We start from the raw sequence: 21,434 nt of genomic DNA, 5'->3' as shown, positions 1-21,434 counted from the left end.
CCTGAACATTTATAGGATGTGAAGTCTCTGGTTCAAAATAGGCAATGCCATTTTTGAATGAACTTCCTTCAAGGTGGGTCTATTAGCAAAAATGGCCTTAATTTACTTTTTGTCCAGCATTCTCCTCCAGTCACCCCTGTACCCTGGCTGTGAGTCCCAGGCACCCAACAAAGATGCTGGGTTGATTGTGATGTTAAAGAAAGACAACGTGGGTCTTCTCTCTTCCCTGCCATTGTGCAGCCATAAAGCCTGGAACTTCTCTCAGTCTCAAGAAGAAACTTGGCCTTCCTGCATCATGAGGTTAATTAAATATAAGGGTTTCATTTTTATTAGAATCCTTCTTTGGCATGCTTTAGATATCTGGCCAGCTGAGTATTCCTATAGCATTATTATTTGCATTGTTTACTAGATGAGAGTTTCTACCTACTGACCTTAGCAAGCTTACCTAATAACGATAATAATCTAAACACTGCCATACAGCTCTTGCCTTATGATTTCTGTTTTATAGTTTTAACACTCAAAAAACGGATTTTTTGCCCTTTTCATGTTAGGCCAGTTTCCAACGTGCATCCTTCCCCTGACATTCAAGATGGTGAGATTTTAATTGATGTAGACTTTAGCTTTGAGTTTCATACCTTTTCTACATAGATACAGAGTGTTTTGAAAATCATTTTTTGATGTCAGCAATTCTACCTCAAAAATATTGATTTTTAAAAAATGAAATTGCTTAAGCAAACTTTAAACAAGTACCATAATTAAAGAGATTATAAGCACATTTTCCCTCTGATTTGTTAAGTTGCATGCTAGCTTATAGTTAATAAATAATGAAAACATTACAACCATATCAAAAGAAATGACAAGAGGGAAAAAACATTCGCCTACAACCTTACCAACCTGATACAACGAAGTAAATGGTTTCATTCCAGCATTTTTCTTTGGAAGGAGAAAAGAGGGAGAGCAGGGCTCAAGACTCAGCCTTATCCCACAGCCCCTCCTCCCCTTCCCAGGGCATCCGGGGCATAAGGTAAGGTTCAGTGACACGTGTAAGCTCTCGGGAAATTCTTGATGGAGCTGGGCAAAGACATTGTGATGGTTAGTCTTTTATTTGTCAACCTGGCTAGGCCACAGTGCCCAGATATTTGGTCAAACATCATTCTGGATGCTCCTGTGAGGGTGTTTTTGGAGATGAACATTTAAATTGGTGGACTCTGAGTAAAGCAGATTGCCTTCCTTAATATGGGTGGCCTTTGCCAATCAGGTGAAGGCCTAAATAGAACAAAAGACTGGAGAGCCCCAACTGAGTCCCTCACTCAGCTTCTCTTGGCCTTAATTTCCTCATCTCAAAAACTGAACGCACTTTGGAAACATTGCTATATAATGTCTTATGTTATACTTATCATATTTCCTAAATTGACAGCAATAGCTAACATTAGAGGACTTTGTATGTGCCAGTCTTGATGCCAAGCACATATATTATTTCATTTGAACCATTCAACAAGCCCATCTGGTGAATAGTAATATTGTTCCCATTTTATAAATGAAGAAACTGAGGTACAGAGAAGTTAATCCACTTGTCTTAGGTCACATAGCTGGGACTTGCCCTATCTAGACCTATCAGAACTAGGGAATGTTCTACCTAATGATTAGCTCTGTGACCATGGGAGTGATTTAACTGCTTTAAGTTCTGATAGTCTTGCACGTACCATGGGATACTCATCTATCTCCTGAGCCTGTTGTGAGAATTCAGGGAGTCACATTTAGGATGGGCACTCAGGGAGGGCAATGAGAATTTCCATGCAGACACCCCCCCCCCACCCCAGGCCCCACACCGTCAGCCCCTCTGTACAGAGGATCGTCTAATCACACGTACGAACAGGCGAAACAGCCAGATTTGCTGTAAATTAATGACCAATCTGCCACATTTATCAAAATCTTGGTGTAAGAAATATTCTTCTTCCTGCAAAGAATCAATGAATTTGAACAGATTTATGCGAAGACTTTCAAAATGTTAAATGAATATCTTCTTCTTGAATATATTTGAGAAGACTACTTGAAAATGCAAACTTTTTGACAAATTCAAACATTCCTTTAAGTACTGAGGAAATACATCTTCTATTTTAAAATACAGTTATAAGATTATTATGTTAGTCTGCTAGGGCTGCCTTAACAAAGGACCACAGACTGGGTGGCTTATACAACAGAAATGTATATTATCATGGTTCTGGAGACTAGAAGTCCAACATCAACGTGTTGGCAGGCTTGGTTTCTTCGGAGGCCTCTGCCTTTGGCTTATAGATGGCCATTTTTTCCCTGTATCTTTACATTGTATTCCTTCTGTGCTTGTGTCCTAACTCCTCTTTCTCTTCTCCTTCTCCTCCTCCTCCTCCTTCTTCTTCTCCTTCTTCTTTTTGTAAAGTATAGAGACTCTCTTTTAAAAAAATGTTCTAATTTATTTTTGATGGAGGGGGGCACAGAAAGAGGGAGAAACAGATCCAAAGCAGGCTCCAGGCTTTGAGCTATCAGCACAGAGCCCAACACGGCTTGAACTCACGAACCATGAGATCATAACCTGAGCCAAAGTCGGATGCTTAACCAACTGAGCCACCCACGTGCTTCTCTTCTTCTTTTAAAGACACCAGTCTTACAGGATCAGGGTCTACTTTAATGACCTCATTTAACACCCTATCTCCAAACAGTCACATTCTGAGGTATTGGGCATTAGGACTTCAGCATATGAATTTTGGAGGGGCATGGTCCAGCCCATACTAAGTATGTATTTATTGACAATATTCACAATAAAAATAAATTCCTATTTGTCGAAAATCTTCAGAATCATTGACTATGCATGAAGAATATATTTATATTCACTGACTCTATTTGAGAAAAATATATGCATGAATATATTCATACAGAGAGTACTCCTTGAAACAAGCTTTAGGAAGCTGGTTTTTTGGTAAATTTGACAAGTTGGCCATATGGTAAATTGATACTTTGTTGCACTATCTCTCTGAAAATTAAGAATTGGGTATATTGATCCAGAGCTGATGTAAAGTCTGTGGGAGCCAAAATCTTATGGGGACCTCCCCACCCGCCAAGAATATCATCACACTATTATCTGACAGAGAAAAGTGCCCAAAGCCGTGAGCAGCTACTGAAACAACAGCAATGCTTAGCTGACTGGAAGCCGGCAAGGGGCATTCTGAGGGAACAGGGAAGGTTGGGCTTGGGGTACCTGGGAGCCTGGGGAAGGCCGGTTCAGGGGAGTGTTCCCTGGGGGCTTCTGGATCCTGGTAAGCGGGATGAGGGCAGGGAGGGAGGGAAAGATGACCCTAGGGATAACTGTTTCCCAGCTTTGCTTTTCTTTCTCTTCCCTTTTTCTGGATCTCCTCCAACAGGCCACACAGCCATTTCTATGTCATAGACGCCACTTTCAAGTCACCCCAGCCACGGATCCTTAGCAGCATAAGCTCCTTAAGCTCAGGACTCATGACCCTTTGATTCATTTAGCAGTGAAAACCCAAGGGCATTAGTCGTGAAGCCCTTTCCCCTCCACTCCATGTCCAAATGTAGCTCCATCTTCTTTCCTTCCCTTAGTCTACTGAAAGGGTGACCCTCTTCTTTCCAGAATCAATTTATCTGCCTGTGCTCTGAATCTCTTTCCTTCTATCTGGGATCCTTCGTATCTCACTTCACAGCTTATGTAGCCGCTCCGGCCCCCAGTAATCCCCCTTTGTCTTCAGCCACCACCCCTCCCCTTTCAACCTTTCTTATCTGCCTTTTCTCAACCCTAACGGTCTCACTCCCACCAAACTCTAAAGTTACTACTCTTTCTCCACTCCGCTGCCTCCTCACTTTTCGTTAACTGTCTGCGCATGTCTGTGTTCCCTGGAGACCTACCCAACACACGTAGGTGCTCAAGAAAAGAGAGCTGGATTAATTACTGACTTGAATCATGGAATATTCCTCCAGCAATAGGTGCAAGGATCCTGCAGGATGCAAGACGCTGTTCTTGTCTTCCGGGAGGGGGCTGTAGAGTTAGCAAGATACATGAAACAAGAAACATGAAAAGCTGTCACCAAAGCCACACTGTGAGCGAACAGAACACAATCTTTAAAATGGAGGCATCTGGAGAGACCTCTGAGCTCGACGAGCACCTTCCTGTTTTACCCAGCACTTACGCAAATGCAAACCAACAGAGTCATAAAAAAAATTGCAAGGACCAAAGGGGAACCCCAGCCACTGTACCACAACCGGGGGTTTACATAAAATGAATATAGTACGTATTTTGGGCTCTCTTTGGTTGAAAAGAATGGTGTCCTAAGGAGGAGGAAGGCGTCAGTGGACAAATGGGCTCTGAGCAGTGGTCAACGCAGACCATGAATCAGCATACACCACACCTTCTCAGTGTCTGGAGGACAAAGGAAGGAACCAGGACCTGGCTGGTCCCGGCCCTCCCTGGTGGGGTGCCACTGCCTTGCCAGCTGCCAAGGTAGGGGTGAGGCTTTGAAGATGGAGAGTGCAAGGCAACCTCGGAAAGATTCTCCATCCTCGGTCTCTGCACAACGTCCTCTGGCCCCTGTTGGGCCCGCCCTTCCAGGAAGCTGCAGAACTTCCTCTCTCTGAGCAAAGTTGGCAGCTGAGAGTTAACGTCAGTGGGTCCCTGCAGCTGAGCCCTCCCGTGAGCTTCAGCCCCGGGGAGAGCCCTGTCTAAAGAGCCAGGCCCTGAGGTGCCCTGGCAGCCCTGCCAGCCCAGTATCTAATGCGTCAGTCTCCCCAGTAGGGCTTCCAATGGGCCAGGAGCTCCTGTAAACCAAAGCAGCATTTTATAGCCTGCCTCGAAGACCTGCAACCCTAAATTCTTCCAGAAACAATGGACTAAGATAGTGGTGAGTTGAGGAGTCCTCTCATTTGATAGGCTGGAGAAATCAAAGGGAACATTTGCAAAAGGAGGCCAATCCTCTATGCTCCAATACTATTACTCCTGCTACGATTACTACTACTAGTATTTATAAAATGGCTGGCATATCTTGGGCTCTGTTCTACAGCATTTAACTCCTTTTGGGAACTAGCTCCTTTACATGCCAGCAAGCAACTATAATTCACTGGCATTCCCCGGCGGCCACCATGAGGCCTGGCCCACCGAACACAAATGAGGAGAGATGGCGATTCTGTCTCTTCAGATGTCCTGTGAAGAGAAAAAGTGAGGGAGAAGATTGATAAGATCTGGCCCAAGATCAACTAGGGCCTGAGAGGACAAAAGCCTGAGAGACCCAGGGGAACTGATCCACAGTCTATCTCCACTCGCTTCTGCAGACCTTCAGCTAAGAAGCCCTGCTCACTGGGAGACGAAGCAGATCCACAAACAGCTGCTGTGAACTGACAGAGCTGGCGCTCCTGGAGGAGTGACTGTCTGTTCCCGAATGGAGCGCGCCTGGCTGAGGAGAGGGGAAGAAGGAATCATACCTTTTGTCAAAGGTGAGCACCAAACGCAGTAACTCACATTTCCATTCAGCTTTGAGGCTGACCTTTGGCTCTCACACCCATTTTCCTATCTGAGCATCTTAAGAACTCTGTGGGTGGACAGAACAAACGTCACCACCACTACCACCACCATCATCACCTCTATCTTATAGATGAAGAAACAAAGTCAGACCAAGGGACCTGCCCAAGGACTCACAGCCCATCCACAGCAGAAATAGGAGTTGAGCCTTCACCATCTGGTCTTCGTCTAGCCCAGAAAGTTTCCTGCAAGAGGTGCTGAGGCAAATCTTTAATCAGGAGAGGGACAGTGTGACTTGAGGGGACTCTGCAAATCACGGTCAAGGCGTGACAGCAAAGCACTCTGGGAACTCATGGATCAGCCGGAGAGTCGTGTGATCTCTCCTGTGTCTGGAGAAACATTTTCAGGAGGTGTGTAAGCTGGAGCCATTTTGTTCTCCTCCTGAGCACGGGAGGGTGAGCAGGCCAGGGTTCTGGGCTCTCTCTTCACAGAATTCCACCCTCCTTGCCAGGTCCTCATGGAAGGGCAGCAAGCAACGCCATTCTTTTTTGCTCTGGAGTAACGGTCACATTTTTCAAGGCTATCTGGCAAGGTGTGCCTGTGCTTTAGACATTGGTAAGAAAAATAAAGCTGTAGAATACCTCCGGGCTTTTATCAGTTAATTACGAACTTACTTACAGTCTTCACCCTTCCTTATAAACGCACACCATCATTCTCTCTGCTCACATTACACAGGTCTGGGGAGAGATCTTTATCTAAATGCAAAACTCTGAATTGCTAAGTGGCAACATTAGCCTGAGTCTTATGTTAGCCCTGATCACATTAAGCGAGATCACATCAAGTGGTACTTATATCAGTTTTGACAGTCCCGAGCCCATCCATATGCAACCCCAACATTTAATCTGATTTCCTCCTGGTTGGTAATTTAATTCTCCTATAACTGCAGTCAATCATCTGTCAATCATCAAAGCTGTATTTAAAATTAATTTAGGGCTTTATTGTGGGAATAGTAAGTGAATGGTTCTTTGGTCTTTCATAAATTACCCCTTGTGAGACTCAGGGATCATTCTGGAAACTTTTAAAATCATGCTTTTATTTTAGACTTTTTTTCTCAATTTTGTTTTAGGAGGCTGTGTAGTTGCGACAGAAAAACTTTAGACATCCCATAAATCACAATTTTTAAAACTACGTTACCAATTTATTTAGAATAATAGAATGTGAGTATAAATTGTATTGACACTTTCAAATCTGGTGATATAAAAAAATTAGCCTCACTACAATCTTTTCAAATACTTTGCTCTGAACCAGTACATCTAAAGTCCGTAAAATGTGTATCGTATCTGTAACATCTGCCTCCCAAGGGTCAGCTCTGCCTCTATTGCAGGGCGCCCCTCTGGCATATGCTGGGAAGGGATTCTATCTTGCATGTCTCTGAGGGGCCCACCAGTGCAGGTGCTTTCCCTGGTCTCTCCAGCCCTGCCCTGTCCGTCCGGTAGGCTCTGCCTGGCCTTTCCAGACCTGTCCCTATGCTTCCTTCCTGTGGGCATCCACAGAGGGTGACGTGGCCAAATATGATCCTTACCCTGGTTTCTTCACTTTCTGCCACCACAGGTAGGCTACACCGAGTTGTCGCTTTCCTGAATGCTGTGTAACTAAAGGCAATTACAGTGAAAGAGATAAAAATTGGGGGTGCCTGGATGGCTCAGTCAGTTAAACATCTGATCTTGGCTCAGGTCATGATCTCATGGTGTGTGAGTTGACGCCCCATGTTGGGCTCTGCACTGACAGTTTGGAGCCTGCTTGGCATTCTCTCTCTCTGCCCTTCCCCTGCTCATGCTCTCTCTCAAAATAAATAAATAAACTTAAAAAAAAAAAGATAAAAGTGAAAACTCCATGCTAAATGTGGGCTTTTCCTGTAGCCCAGGAGAAGAGCAGCAAGGTATTTTAAACCCTTCTGAGAGGACACTTTGCATTCCTAATCTTGCTCTCTAGATCTCAGACCTTACTGCCTAAGGACCTCTCCTGATGCATGTTGTAACTTTCCCTCTGCTCTTCAGGCATTCCCTAACCCTGAGGGTTAGCCCAGCCTCAGAATCTACCCTCTCTCCTGAGGAATTCATCTTCTTGAGTTAATCTGTTTAAATTATAATCCCAGGATTCGGACAGAGGTGGAGGCTTGAACATTTTCTGGGTGCAAAGTGGTGAATTTCCTCTTTTGTTAACACATTAAATCAACTATCCCCACAACCGGTTTTTGTGTCCTCACTTTTGCTTTCTGACTCGTTTCGTGACGTTTATTTTTGTAGTTTGATAGTTTAGGATTTCTATAGTATGGTCAGCAACTAAAACTATTCTAGAAAGCTTGTAAGTCAGCTGCTAAGATGATCTGGGTGGTATTATGGACAAAATGAAGACTTAAAAGCCATATCACTTCCTGAGAAAAGTCGTCATTGAAAAGGATCTTAAGGTAGTAGGGTGTAAAGAGCAAGAAAGGTTTGAACACTCTACTAGTTAGGACCTGCTCCACTACAGGGAAGAGAAATCCGATCCCAAACCAAAGTTAACAAGGTTATATGACCGGAAAGTCCAGAAAGTATCGCTGGCTTTAGGTATGGCTGCTTCCAGAGGCTCAAAGTGAATCCCAATTTCTCTCTTTGCTTCTAGACTGCTTTCCTCTGTGTTGACCTTTATTCTTGGATAGCTCAAGGCTTACTTTATCATTAGCATTAGCTATCCTAGAAAAGAAGAAGTGCCTCCGATCCAGGAGGGCTCTTGGGGGTTAGCTTGGGTCATATGACACCCATCCCTACACTGCAGTTGAAGACATGAAGTGATTGGGCAGGGTTTGGTTACAGGGTGGGCGGGGGTGGTCAGTGCAGTGGGTCCATTTGGTCTTTATCAGACAGTTGGGAGAAGGTCTGATGGAAGACAGAAGGTATTGCTACGATTGGCCACCACATGGAAAGATCATGAGTAAAGACAGAGGCAGGAAAACACCTCGTATATCCAGAAACTTGGTAAGAGAGCAAGAGGCAAGCAGAAGGAGATGCACCGAGGAGGGTACTGAACACCTGCCGGGGAGTTTTTACTTACCCTGGAAGACTCTGGGGAGGTTTCCGCGCAGGAGGAGGAACAGTTTGGAACTCCCACGTTAGGAGAGTGCTCTGCCACCACTGTTTGCACAGATGTGTGTGGAGAGATGCTGCAAGTGGGAGACTATGACAGGACGATAAATTAGAGGTAATGAGGCCCGACCCGAGGTGGTGGCAGTAAAAACAGAAAGGGGAGAAAGAGGCGAGTCCCTCTGACGGGGCATTCTTAGATACGCCGGTTTTACGTAGAGGCAGAAAGAATTAGAAATCGTGTAAGAATGGTACCATTAGTAAAACTAGAAAGTAAAGCAGAAGAGTCTAAATGGCAGAGATGTTGCTTGAAATGGACCTACTGCTGCTTGAGCCAGCAGAGGAGGAGCTCAGGCAAGCAGCTACGAGGCGAGGCCAGAGCTCAGGAGAGGGGTCGGAGCCAGAGGTGGAGGGACGGAGAATCTTCAACAGGCTTGTGGCTGGAATCACGAGAACTGCACCGTCCGTGAAGGAGAGTATGGAGAAGTGAGCTGTCGAAGGACAGAAGTCTGGGCAATCGTGAGGGAGGCAACAGGGAGGGAACAGGGACTCAGGATGAAGACTGAGAAGGAGCTGCCAGACGCGGGGCAGAAGGACGAAGTTGAACTTACTGAACGCACACAGGAGGGGAGTACAATTCCCAAAGAGAAAATGAATTAGACCTCCATGTCCAACATCAAGATTTCCAGTGTTGGTTCTGTACTATTTCCTATTCTCCTTGTTCCTTTTTACAGTGAGCTCACAACCAAACTAAGTCCAATGAGCAGCCATGGAGGCTAAGGATTTATAGCTTTCTGAGAAGCAGTATTTCCACCCTGGTCTAGGATGCATTAATTTGAGACCTAAGTGTCCTATCATTAATGACACCATATTCTTTTTTGGGTTTTCTCTCATTTTTATAGCATGTGGACCAAGTATTAAAATAATGATCCAAGCACCGCTGTGCTGCAGGCAATGAAACTACTGACTAGTAAGCAGCATTACTCTGTTGATTTGGGGACAGATGTACAAAATCTGAACTTGGCACATGAAAGGCAGGTTGGAGATCTCGGTGTCTGATATACACAAATAGGAGTTATATGACCATCAAAGCATTTAAATTTAGAACTGCTTGTTCCTGACGCCAAGGGAGAAGACATTTCCAAGATGTCTCTTTTATTGGTTCCCTTCTTTCCAATTATTCCTTGAATTCAGGTATTTCCCAGGATATTATCTTGGATGTTTTCTTCAATCTATACATTTGGAGTGATCTATAAGACCTTACGTTTCACTATCCACCCTCTCCTCTGCCCCCAAACCTATATATTTAATTGTCAATTACAGTATACCTTACCAGGGCTGCAATGTGTGGTTGTTCAGGCTGTGTACTGCAAAAAGCACCACTGAAAGGGGACACCATTCACATTGTAGATACTGTTTTGAAAACAAAAATTTTTTTAATTATAATTTGATTCCAAATTTATGTAATTTGTATACATGACAATTTTCTAGTAGCTGGCATTAAAATCTCTAGTTTTGATAAAATTAATACAATGCTTTTCTAATAGAAAGTACTTTAAAGAAAAAGAATCCTATCTCACGTGCACAAGGGCACTGTGTGGGCTGTGGAGGCCCTGACTCTACCAGGATGCTCCATGGTCACCTATGTCATTTCTTGCTCAGTCTACATCCACAATGGCTCTCGAATCTATCCCTTCCTGTCCATTCACACTGCTACTGCCTGAGTTCAGACCCCTTACCTCCATCCCAACATCTCTCTGCTGGGCCATTTTAATGCCTACTCCTTGCCTGGCCTCATGTCTTGTCCTAGGGGTTAGTGTCCGAATGATCCTTCTAAAATGATTTGACACAAGTGATTTCCCCATTTAATATCCTCTCGTTGCTTAGAGAATTCAACTTACACTCCTGAATATGGTATATGAGACTCTCCATGTCCTTCCCTGCCCTCCTGCCTACCAATCAGTCATCTGATACACCCTATGCTCCAACACCACCAAACCCCTACCTTTGATGCAGTTACAGGTGCTTGTTTGGAACACCTGACAGGTTGCTCACTGGATTCCAATTCACCCTTAAAAAATCAACTCCATGGTCCCCTCGTGAAATCTTCCCTGATCAACCCAGGCAGAGTTAACCATACTCTCCTTTACACAGCCACTGTAGCTAATTCATAACTTTATTATTGCACTTTTCCCAGAGCTGCAATTATTTTTGCATGCCTATCACATTATGAGTGAGTAAACAACTTAAGGGTGTAGATTGCATTTTATCAATTTATTTGCCCTTAGTACCTAAGAGAGTACCAATATGTATACTGGACGCCCAGGGATACCTGTTTTTGTACTTGTTGGTGGACTGAATTGAAAGAGGTGAATAAAATGTGTCAAATGTTCCACAGAAGTCATGGAGGGTGGATATGATAATGGGAGAAGGGAAGAGAACGTAAATGTTTTGAGGGTCCTTTACATCAGGTGTTGTTCTAGATACTTTACATATAGGACCTCAGCTTCCAGTTAAATGTGGAAGAACAGCAACAGACCATATTTCATTTGCTATTCCCTTTACAGTATTTTGAAGAGTCTCCATTAACTTCTTTGCTAAACTCTGCTTCTGCTAATCTGCAGCACTGGGATCTTTGTGGCTTCAAGGGGCTATCTATTTCTTTGTTTTGTTTTGGTTTTACATTCTCCTGGGAAGTACCAAACCAGTAATGCCTAATAGCTTATTAACGCCTTTCAGGTTTTTTTTTTTTTTTTTTTGGTAAGAGCAACCTCTTCTCCCCATGACCTCCTACTCTCTTCCTGTGATGAAGGTGGAGTCTAAAGAGGAGGTGAAAAAGTCAGGGTGGGACATAAAAGTAATTGATAGGCATACTGCAAAACAGAATCCCTTCTTTTTGACAACTGAGGCTTTGTTTTCCCCTGGACCCCGTCACGTGTTGTTTACTTGGGATGGCTTCTTCCACACTTCTCCAGTTTGCAAAGGTTGACCAGTCTCAATTTTCAGGAGAAGCCTTCCTCCCTGCTCTCGTTCCCATATATTATCTAGTTTAACCATCACCACAGTGCTAGCCAGTGCGCAGCATTCTCGTTTTACAGAAAGGGACATGAACACTAAGAGAGGTCAAGTTGCCCAGGGACATACAGCTAGATTAGGTGGTAATCAAGTGAACGATTTTCTCAAGAGAAAAACAGAATGTTCAAGCTTGGGTGCATAAAGGGAAGGTGACTGGACATGGAATAAAGCTGGGGCTGTGTTCCAGGGCTAATGGCGAATTCCGTTCCTACTGGCCATACTAAGCTGCTACTGTGCTCTCCTCTTCCTTGGGATCTTAACCACTACTTCAGAGAGAGTAACAGACAAATGCGGGTATCATCTATATTGAGAGCGCAGAGAGTTTTGGAACAACAAACAATTTTTAAAATCTTTGTGATAAGATTTAGAAAGAAGATAGCTTACTTTAAAAGCACATTTTTGTACCTACATTCATAAATGTCACAGAAATCCAAAGACACGCTCTGGTTAAACAATAAACACACTCACACCAAGAGTGGGTGACTTGTTTTTCTGGCTTTTAAGTTCAAGAAACCAGGCCTACGTTTGATGTGAATTATATGCCATGAGATTATTCTTTACATTCATGCTAAATGCAAGTGTAAAACTTTTCATCTAAGTTTTGGATAAGACACGCTACTTGTATCTGGAGCATCAATGTGCACCTATACCGGGCATTGCAGTACAAGCGGGTTTTCTCGACACATTCCTAAAGGAATGAGGTCAGGTACTGAATGTGGATACATGGGAACTTTGTACTGTATACTCTCAACTCCCAGCAAGCATTTATTAATTTACTCATGCAATGATGAGCTGACAGGTAGAACTGAAAGCCACACTGTTGATGCCTGGGTTTCAGTACGCTTACAAAATGGAATAAAAGTTAACTTTAAAAAAATTACCCAAGAGTGTTTAAAAGCACTGATCCATCATGGGTTAATAGATTGTCAGTGGTACTTCATTAGAGGTAATAACATGAAGGAAATCTGATAACTATTCAAACATTTAAGCCTGTAAGCTCTACATCAGGAATAACTCTTCTCCAAAAGTCTTAATCTTGCTTTGCAAGGAACAAATAGCAGTTTTCAACCTTGTGAATACTAAAAAGTACAAACTTACTATTTATCAAAATAAGTTAGTGCATTACAGATAATACATGTTTCTAAAAACGAAAACCAGCTATTTAGTGTTCATGATAATCTTTTCCATCAGTTGAAAATAAAAAGGCCTTGAAAATTTAATAAATGTAGGTACCATGTGCCTCTTTACACTGGTTGGTGAGGAAGCAGATACGATTCCTTCGCATTCTCTCATTCTTGTCTGCTGGTATGCATAGGTAGTCCAAGGGATTAATTATGCTAAGATCCCAGAACCCAGTATATATATATGACGTGGTAAAAAACTGTTTATCTGGAAAGTAACTGCTACAGAAGTATTTTAGACTCACTTTGCTTTTCGAGTTAATACATCTAAACTTTCAAAATAGTTATGTAGATACATCAAGTCCTAGGCTTCAGAAAAATGATCTGCTGATATACTTTTAATGACCTGTTATCTAACCAGTTTAACAGATGTGATAATAAGAATCAAAAAGTGAAGAAGTGGATGAAGGTTCAGGGAGGTAGGATGTTAATCCTGGAGCTCCAGACAGCCAAGATCAGGCTCCTGTATTTAGATATGAGGATTTCCTGTTTCTAATAGCCTTTGCATGCCAATGCACTTACTTTAAAACCATAACAATGAGAGGCGCCTGGGTGGCTCTATCAGTTAAGGGTCTGACTTCGGCTCAGGTCATGATCTCCCAGACTGTGGGTTTGAGCCCCATGTTGGGCTCTGTGCTGACAGCTCAGAGCCTGGAGTCTGCTTCTCATTCTGTGTCTCCCTCTCTCTCTGCCCTTCTCCTGCTCACGTTCTGTCTCTCTGCCTCTCTCTCTCAAAAATAAACATTGAAAAAATAAACAATAAAATAAAACTGTAAAAACGACAGGGGGGCCTGGAGGCTCAGTTGGTTGAGCATCCTACTTTGGCTCAGGTTATATACTCAGTTTGTGGGTTCGAGCCCGATGTCGGGCTTTTTGCCCTGACAAGAGGGAGACTGCTGCCTCCCTCTCTCAAAAATATATAAAACATCTCAAAAAAAACAAAAAAACAAAAAAACCCAGCAAACAAATGCTTTTCTTCCACTCCATTTTCTTCCTTTTTCTAAAATTGCTTACTTGTTCAAATAACTGTGCATGAACAGTGTTCTCAACATCCTCCTGGCCCAAGCGCCATTCCCACCATGATGGGAGAGTCATGTTTACATGGGTCCTGTACTCCCAAAAAGACACCCAGATTTTGCGTATAGACATAAATAGATTTATACTATACACATTTTCTTACTCCCTACATGTAAAGTAATTCCACCTCTACTGTAATCACATGTATTGAACACTTAGTATATGCCAGGTACGTGAGTACATTTTACGTATTAAACTGACTTTAACCCCCATGGCAAACTATTAGGTGGATACTATTATGATCCTCATCTTACATACGAGAAAACAAGCACATTAAGTTTAAATAACTTTCTCAAGGTCACACAGCTAGTAAATGGCAGAACTGGAATTCAAGCTGAGATAATCTGGTCTCCAGGCCTATGCTCTGACACATGGTTTTCAGAATGCGTGAAAAAAACATTATCATGGAGATAATTTGCTCTAACACATTTTTAAAATCTATTATTTGAAAACTGTCTTGTCATTGCTGAAGAATTACGTAAAATTTATCTCACAATTGATGCACTCACTAGATCTTCACAAAACCTGAACCAATACTTAAGAACTGAAGACAATGTCTTAAATGACCCCAAGTATGTAACAGTTTTAACCTACCTAACTGGTGTAAATGGTTTGAGAATTTACTGCTTTCTTACTCAAAATTATGTAGAGTGAAAACATTGCTTTTCCATTACTTGATTTTCAGTAAAATTTTGCTGCCACAATTTTTCCTGTATTTGTATTAGCTTGAAGGCCTCCATGGTATGAAAACTGAATGTTTTCACAATTATTATCAATGAATCAAAACTGAGTTTTCACAATTATTATCAATGAAACTCTTTCAAACCCTTATGTTTCCTGAGGAGAGAGAAAAACTGAGTATCAAGTAGCTGGCCTAAGCCTACAGGACTACGCATAGTCAAAGAGCTTCAGTCTTCTGATGTAAAAACTACTTATTACTCTAGTGAGGAAAGTACACTGGTTTGAAAAGCTAATTAAAATTAATTAGAAGGTTCAAGTACCTCAAACATAGAATCATGCATTATATAAAAGGTACTTTCAAGGTCAATTAATTTTCAGAACTTGACCAACTAATTTAGTCTCTTAAATGTCTCTCACAGAAGATATCCATAGCAGAGAAATGGCTTATGAATTGCAATTTCTGTAGCTTTAGGAAAAACACTCAGCAATTCAAAAGGCATATCAGAATGCAATTGGGGCACCTGGGTGGCTCAATCAATTAAACTTCTGACTTCTTCTCGTGTCATGATCTCATGGTTAGTGGGTTTGAGTCCTGCATCAGGCTCTGCGCTAACAGTGCAGACCTGGCTTGGGATTCTCTCTCTCTCTCTCCTTCTGTCTTCCCCTCCTTCACTTGTGCACAAAATAAACAAACTTAAAAAAAAAAAAAAATGCAATAGACATAAAGATATATCAAATATAATTTTATAAGGAAAAAAATCCAGCTTTCCTTATACTGTTGTTATGGTCTGAATGTGTGTGTTCCCCTGACCCAGCCCAAAATCTTAATGTTAAAACTTATTCCCCCAGTGTGATGGTATCTGGAGGTGGGTGTTTGAGAGATGAGTAGGTCATGAGGGTGAAGCTCTAGTAAGTGGATCAGTGCCCTAAAAGAGACCCCAGGGAGATCATCTGTCCCTTCTGCCATGTGCAGTTACAATGAGAAGACAGCTGCCTATGAGGAAGTTGGTGCCTTGATCTTGGACTTCCAATTTCCAGAAGTGAGAAATACATTTCTGTTGTTTATAAGCCTCCCAGTCTGGGATATTTTGTTCCAGCAGCCCAAACACACTAAGACAACCATGTTATGCTAGAAAGCAAATCATAATAGGTAGGTTTATTATTTTTTTAAGTAGGCTCCACACCCACTGTGGGGTATGAACTCATGACCCTGAGATCAAGGGTTGGATGCTCTACTGACTGAGCCACCCAGGTACCCTGTATGTTTATTTTATAAAATCTAATTTGGCTCTCCTTTAAAATGCAAGTGTGATTCTATTTCAAAATATTCTATTTTAACGACTTCCTTTTTATAAACTGTTTAAAGACAAAGTGAAACAATGCCATCTACAGGGAAACTTTAGAACAACAGTCCTATTTCTAGAACCCATACATCTTTAAATTAATAGAACATTTATGGTCTGAGTTATTATATCGCATTTGGCATCATTTGACAAGAAAAAAAGGGTAGCTGTGTAAAAAAAAAATCATTCTGGATTAATACTTCCTAAAATAATTAAAAACAACCTAATTTCACTCCCAAGTTCATCACACTTAAGAGTCAGAGACCCTTGGTTATAAACTATACCTGACTGAGATTCAAAGTTATGCAACTTCAAAAAACTTTAGTTTTAACTGGTAGACACGGGAGACTCAAGTCATTGGAGACTGACCTGCAACAATTTCCTTTTTCCAGCTATCGGACTCCCTTCCACTTTCCTCTTGAGTAGCATCACCTTTACCTTGGTCAGATCCTCTACATTTTTAGGTAAATAGTTTCTAAAGTTCAGTCCTGTTTAAACCCTCTTGCACAGGCCAGTCCACACTGGATTCAAAGCTCTTTTCCTCCTTATGCAGTGCAGGTCCATTCTAATCATGGATGGGTTGTTTTTATATTTCTCCTCTCTTTTCTCTGCTCTTTCTCTTGGGAAGTAGATTTTGGAAGAGGTTTCCTTAATGTGTGGTTCCCAATTTAGGCCAAACACCCAAACCACTTGGAGCCGTTTGATAAAAATTCCATGCCTCTTACTTAATTGAACTGGTACCTGAAAACGGCTTTTATTTGCTTTTAATTTTCTAGGTGATTCCACGTGCAGCCTACTTTGAGAAACAGTCTTACCAAAGGGACTCCCTAATCAGCGATAACTGAAGGCTGACAATTAGCCTATGGGTTTCATGGTGCATAATGGCAACCCCACCCTCCACTCCCAGAGGCACAGCAGCTCACTCCTGAGCAGTCCCCGCAACCCAGCCCTGGCAGTCCCTTGAGATTTGAGAGTTGGCTGCATCCTGGCTGATCCCCAGTCCCTGGCATCACACGTCTCATTTACAGCACCTGCCCTTGAACTTCCTCACGTGGCTGCACAAGTCCTTCAGCCTCCAACTTATGTTATCAACTCTCAGGCTGACAGGATCCATCTTTAATACCTTTCTGCCTGACAGCCCCTGCCTCTCCAATTCCATTCCTGTGCTCTCGAACAGCCAACAGATAGGCTAACATGCTGGGTAAACACAAATCCAACCAGGTGGAGAAAATGCTGGGGTTCCCCTTCTTAGAGGCATCCTGAATCTTGAATTATTCCCTCAGGCCTCCCTCTTGTGGTTTCTGAGTACAGATGCTTCCTATCCCCTCTCTCGCGAGAGCTCAAAGGACTAGATCCCCTTCCCCAACACTGCCTCTCCCTGGCCTCCCCGTCTGTGGAATGGTGGTTCAGGACACAGCGTGTTACATGAACTGGCAGCCCTCAGTAAGCCATGCAGTGCTCACTGGTCCTAACCACCAGTACTTCTCTTCTTACAACGTGGAGACTTGGTACCTTTTAGTCTATGCTTTGGTGTTAAATCCAGAATAGGGACAAAAAAAAAATCCCATGATTTAATGTTACAAATTACTTAAATCTACAGTCAGTGACTTAGGTCAGTTTTCTAGAACAGGTGGTAATGAATGTATGCAAGTGACTTAGAAAAAGTAAGGAGTGGAAATAGGACAGGGAAGGAAGCATACTCAAGCAAAGGGGCGATTCTGACAAAGCGGTAGAGGCTGACCTCAACCCAACTCCTCCAGAGAGTTCTGGAGTATAAGGTGCACCTATGTGAGGTAAAGAAGCCGGGCTTTCATCCAGAAATATCAAGGAGCACTTCAGGCCAAAGACCCAGAGGCAGTGAATATTACAGATCTAGTGAACAGGGAAGGAGGGAGAGGGATCTGAAGAACCTGGGTGGATCACTATAGCTGGTCAATGTCAGACTTATTTTTATAAGCTCCACAACTTCTGAAAAAGGCTAGAAAGTAGTTACTTGTGCCAAGATTTCACTAATAATAACTGGTGCTATCTGTAACTAACAAAGTATCACATATTTAGTTTATACTGTTTAGTAAACTGCTTAATAAAATGCTAAGGGTAGTATGAACAACACATTCTGAAGAACAGCAAAACAAACTTTAAAGATTGAAGGAAGCCTGGAGAAAAGAATGGTTCTTTTGACTTGGATCCTTAATTTCTCTAAATAGGGCTGCTTTTGCTTTTTCTGGAAAGTCTGCTTTAGAGTTCATTTTCTTCAAAACCATCTCTGAAACATTCACAAAAATCACAGGATCTCAAAAACAACGTTTATTTTAATACATAAAATGTGCCACCTAGCACCAATGCCTGTAAGTACCAGAATCCCATCCAGTTAGTATTCCTCTTCACAACTGGTATGACTGAAGTCCTTGATAGATCGAGTGTGAGCAGATGATTATCATTAAAAACATAAAACAGACTACACAGAACCAAAATCATTTGCTAAACGTATACAGAACTACATGTGTAGTTGCTTAAAAACCTTTCTCTGTTTCATGAAAACACACCAGTGATTTTACTCATTTTCCTAGAAGATATACATAAGGAGAAGTGCAAGAGCCACATAAGTGCACAAGCCTGAAACCAGGCTTTTTATTCCAACTCCATTCTCAGATGGAAGATTCTGTAAAGATACCTTTCCCCCCTCCTGATTTCTTACTTTCATTCTTACCAACTCATTACAGTATAATTTACTATTCAACTCACACAGACATGTATGGTGGAGGAAAAGAATAAAACTTTGGCTAATTTAAGTATACAAAATAGTATTTTTGCTTTCTTTTTAAATAAGAGAACATTTATATACTAAAGCTATCTTAATAACAGCAATGAAGTAGAAGATACATATAAATCCACTGCAGAATGATGTTAAAATAAAAAACTCTTTTTATACTTATCTATCTAGAAGACAACTAAATTTTACTAGTCTCAATTTAAACATAATTACATAGTAATAGATGCCTCTCTTTAGAAATTGGATCAATTTATCTCTAGTTTCCTCACGATACACCAAATCACCCATGCTGCTTCACTGGTTACTTTTGGCAGAGACTTTGGCAAATCTCAATACCTATTTTCATTTGAGGAGTGACTGATACGCAATTTTCTTTTAAGCAGAACTTGATGCTGAGCTAAAAGTAAACTAAGGTGGATTTCAGGCCCAATGGCAGGCAGGCAGTCAGTAATCATTTTTCAAATTGCAGGCAGCCCATGGTAGTTGTCATTTATATATCGAATCTCTAAGGACATGCTGGAAAAATCTGTGAACACAATCTTCCCATGCTGTATTCACAATGCTCCACTCACATCTTTAGCTTACCCAGGTTGTTAGAGACTTGGGTAAGATGACTAAAGGTTTCACGATGGAGATTTCTAGAAGACAAAAAAAAAGAAAAAAAGGAAACTTTAAAGATAGATTTCTTACCAAAAATTAAGTACTTACTGGGTACTTAATACTAGGTAATATGCCTAGTAATGGCTAAATGCAATTCAAAGGAACAATCATGCATAATTTTTAGAGATGGTTCTTTGCTGATACCTAAACACAAGCAATCAAAGAAAAATGAGACACAATGGACATCATCAAAATTAAAAAGCTTTGTGCTTCAAAGGATATACTATCAAGAAAACAAAAAGACGGGGCGCCTGGGTGGCTTAGTCGGTTAAGCGTCCGACTTTCGCTTAGGTCATGATCTCGCGGTTCGTGGGTTCGGGCCCCGCGTCGGGCTCTGTGCTGACTGCCAGCTCGGAGCCTGGAGCCTGTTTCAGTCTGTGACTCCCTCTCTCTCTGACCCTCCCCTGCTCACGCTATCTCTCTCTCTCTCCTAGAAATAAATAAAACATTAAAAAAAAAAAAGAAAACAAAAAGACCACCCACAGAATGAGAGAAAGAACTTGGAAGTTCTGTTCTGTTCTGTCTCATACCCAGAATATATAAACAACTGTTACAACTCAACAATAAATAGACAACCCAATTTAAAAACAGGCAAAGTGCTTCTGTAAAGATATAAAAATGGCCAATAAGTACATGCAAAGATATTCAACATCATTAGTCACTTGGGAAATGAAAATAAAAACCACAATGAGATACCACTTCACACTTACTAAGATGGGTAGAATCAAAAAATTGACAATGACGAGTGTTGGTGAGGATACAAAGAAATTAGACTCAGCTATTGCTAGTAGGAACTAAAATGGTACAGTAGCTTTGGAATACAGTTTGTTAATTCCTCAAAAAGTTACAGAATTCGCATATAACCCCGCAATTCTACTCTAAGGTACATACCCAAGAAATCTGAAAACATAGGTCATTCAAAAATTCTCACATGAATACTCATAGTATTATTCATTATAGCCAAAAGTGAAAACCACTGAAATGCCTATCAAATGATGAATGGATAAAGTGTAGTATATGCACACAAATATTAAACTGTATTTAAAAAAAAATACATTATACTTAAAAAGTGCTGATAATGTGGGCTCCAACATGTAAAAACCTTAAAAACCACTGTGCTGTTAGAAGCCAGATACAGGAAGCCACAGAGTGTGTGATTCCATTTATATGAAATGTTCAGAATAGGCAAATCAATAGAGAACAGACTGATGGTTGCCAAGGACTAGGGAAAGACAGGAATAGGAAGTGACTGCTAATGGGTATGGGGTTTCTTTTTGGGGTGATAAAAATGTTTAGAATTAAAAAGGTGATGATTGTGCAACTCTGAGTATACTATAAAACCACTACATTTACATTTTAAAAGCGTGAATTTTATGGTATGTGAATGTTATCAATTTTTAAAAATAAACTGATTCTGGGGCACCTGTGACTTCGGCTCAGGTCACAATCTCACAGTTCGTGAGTTTGAGCCTCGAGTCGGGGCTCTGTGCTGATGGCTCAGAGCCTGGAGCCTGCTTCGGATTCTGTCTCCCTCTCTCTCTGCCCCTCCCCCGCTTGCACTCTGCCTCTCTCAAAAAATAAACAAAAAAAACAAAACAAAACTGATTCTGGGGCACCTGCATGGCTCAGTCAGTTGAGCGTTGGTCTCTTGATCCACTCAGGTCATGATCCCAGGGTTATGGGACTGAGTCCTGCATCAGGCTTTGCACTGAGTGTGGAGCCTGCTAAAGATTTTCTCTGTATCAGGCCCCTGGGTGGCTCAGTTGGTTAAGCTTCTGACTCTTGATTTCAGCTTAGATCTCACAGCTGTGAGATCAAACCCCACGTCAGGATCCAGTGCAGAGGCCACTCAGGATTCTCTTTCCCTCTTTCTCTGCCTGTCCCCTGCTCATGATTTCTTCCCCACCCCTGCTTGCGCTCTCTAAAAATTAAAAAAAAAAAAGTGATTCTCTGGGGGCGTGGGGGTTGGGGGGAATGCAAGCCTGTACATTTAGGAAACACAAAATCTTTATGCCTCAAAAA

General features: G+C 41.8%; 1 protein-coding gene across 7 annotated transcripts in view; it reads right to left on the bottom strand.

The window, feature by feature from the left end:
* The window catches only part of VCPKMT (valosin containing protein lysine methyltransferase), a 35,478-nt gene that overhangs the window by 9,096 nt on the left and 4,948 nt on the right, over window positions 1-21,434 (bottom strand). Inside the window, exons 6-9 of one of the 7 annotated variants that reach the window (XR_013334429.1) lie at window positions 19,338-19,390; window positions 9,956-10,035; window positions 8,594-8,716; window positions 3,898-5,570 (exon numbers count right to left, since the gene is read on the bottom strand). Coding sequence is in view for 1 of the 7 variants with exons in the window: in XM_077761267.1 (XP_077617393.1) it covers window positions 19,376-19,390 (15 nt within the window). In the remaining 6 variants the exon portion in view is untranslated. Of the gene's footprint in view, window positions 1-1,823; window positions 1,958-3,897; window positions 7,153-8,593; window positions 8,717-9,955; window positions 10,036-18,271; window positions 19,391-21,434 lie in introns of those variants that run through there. The other 6 variants (XR_013334432.1, XR_013334428.1, XR_013334430.1 and 3 more) reach the window with 6 other exon arrangements.

Source organism: Crocuta crocuta, unplaced genomic scaffold (genome assembly GCF_008692635.1).
Source record: "Crocuta crocuta isolate KB4526 unplaced genomic scaffold, BGI_CrCroc_1.0 scaffold163, whole genome shotgun sequence".
NCBI lineage: Eukaryota > Metazoa > Chordata > Mammalia > Carnivora > Hyaenidae > Crocuta > Crocuta crocuta.
The sequence above is the reverse complement of the archived record's forward strand: the minus strand, read 5'-3'. Positions and strand labels throughout refer to the sequence as shown.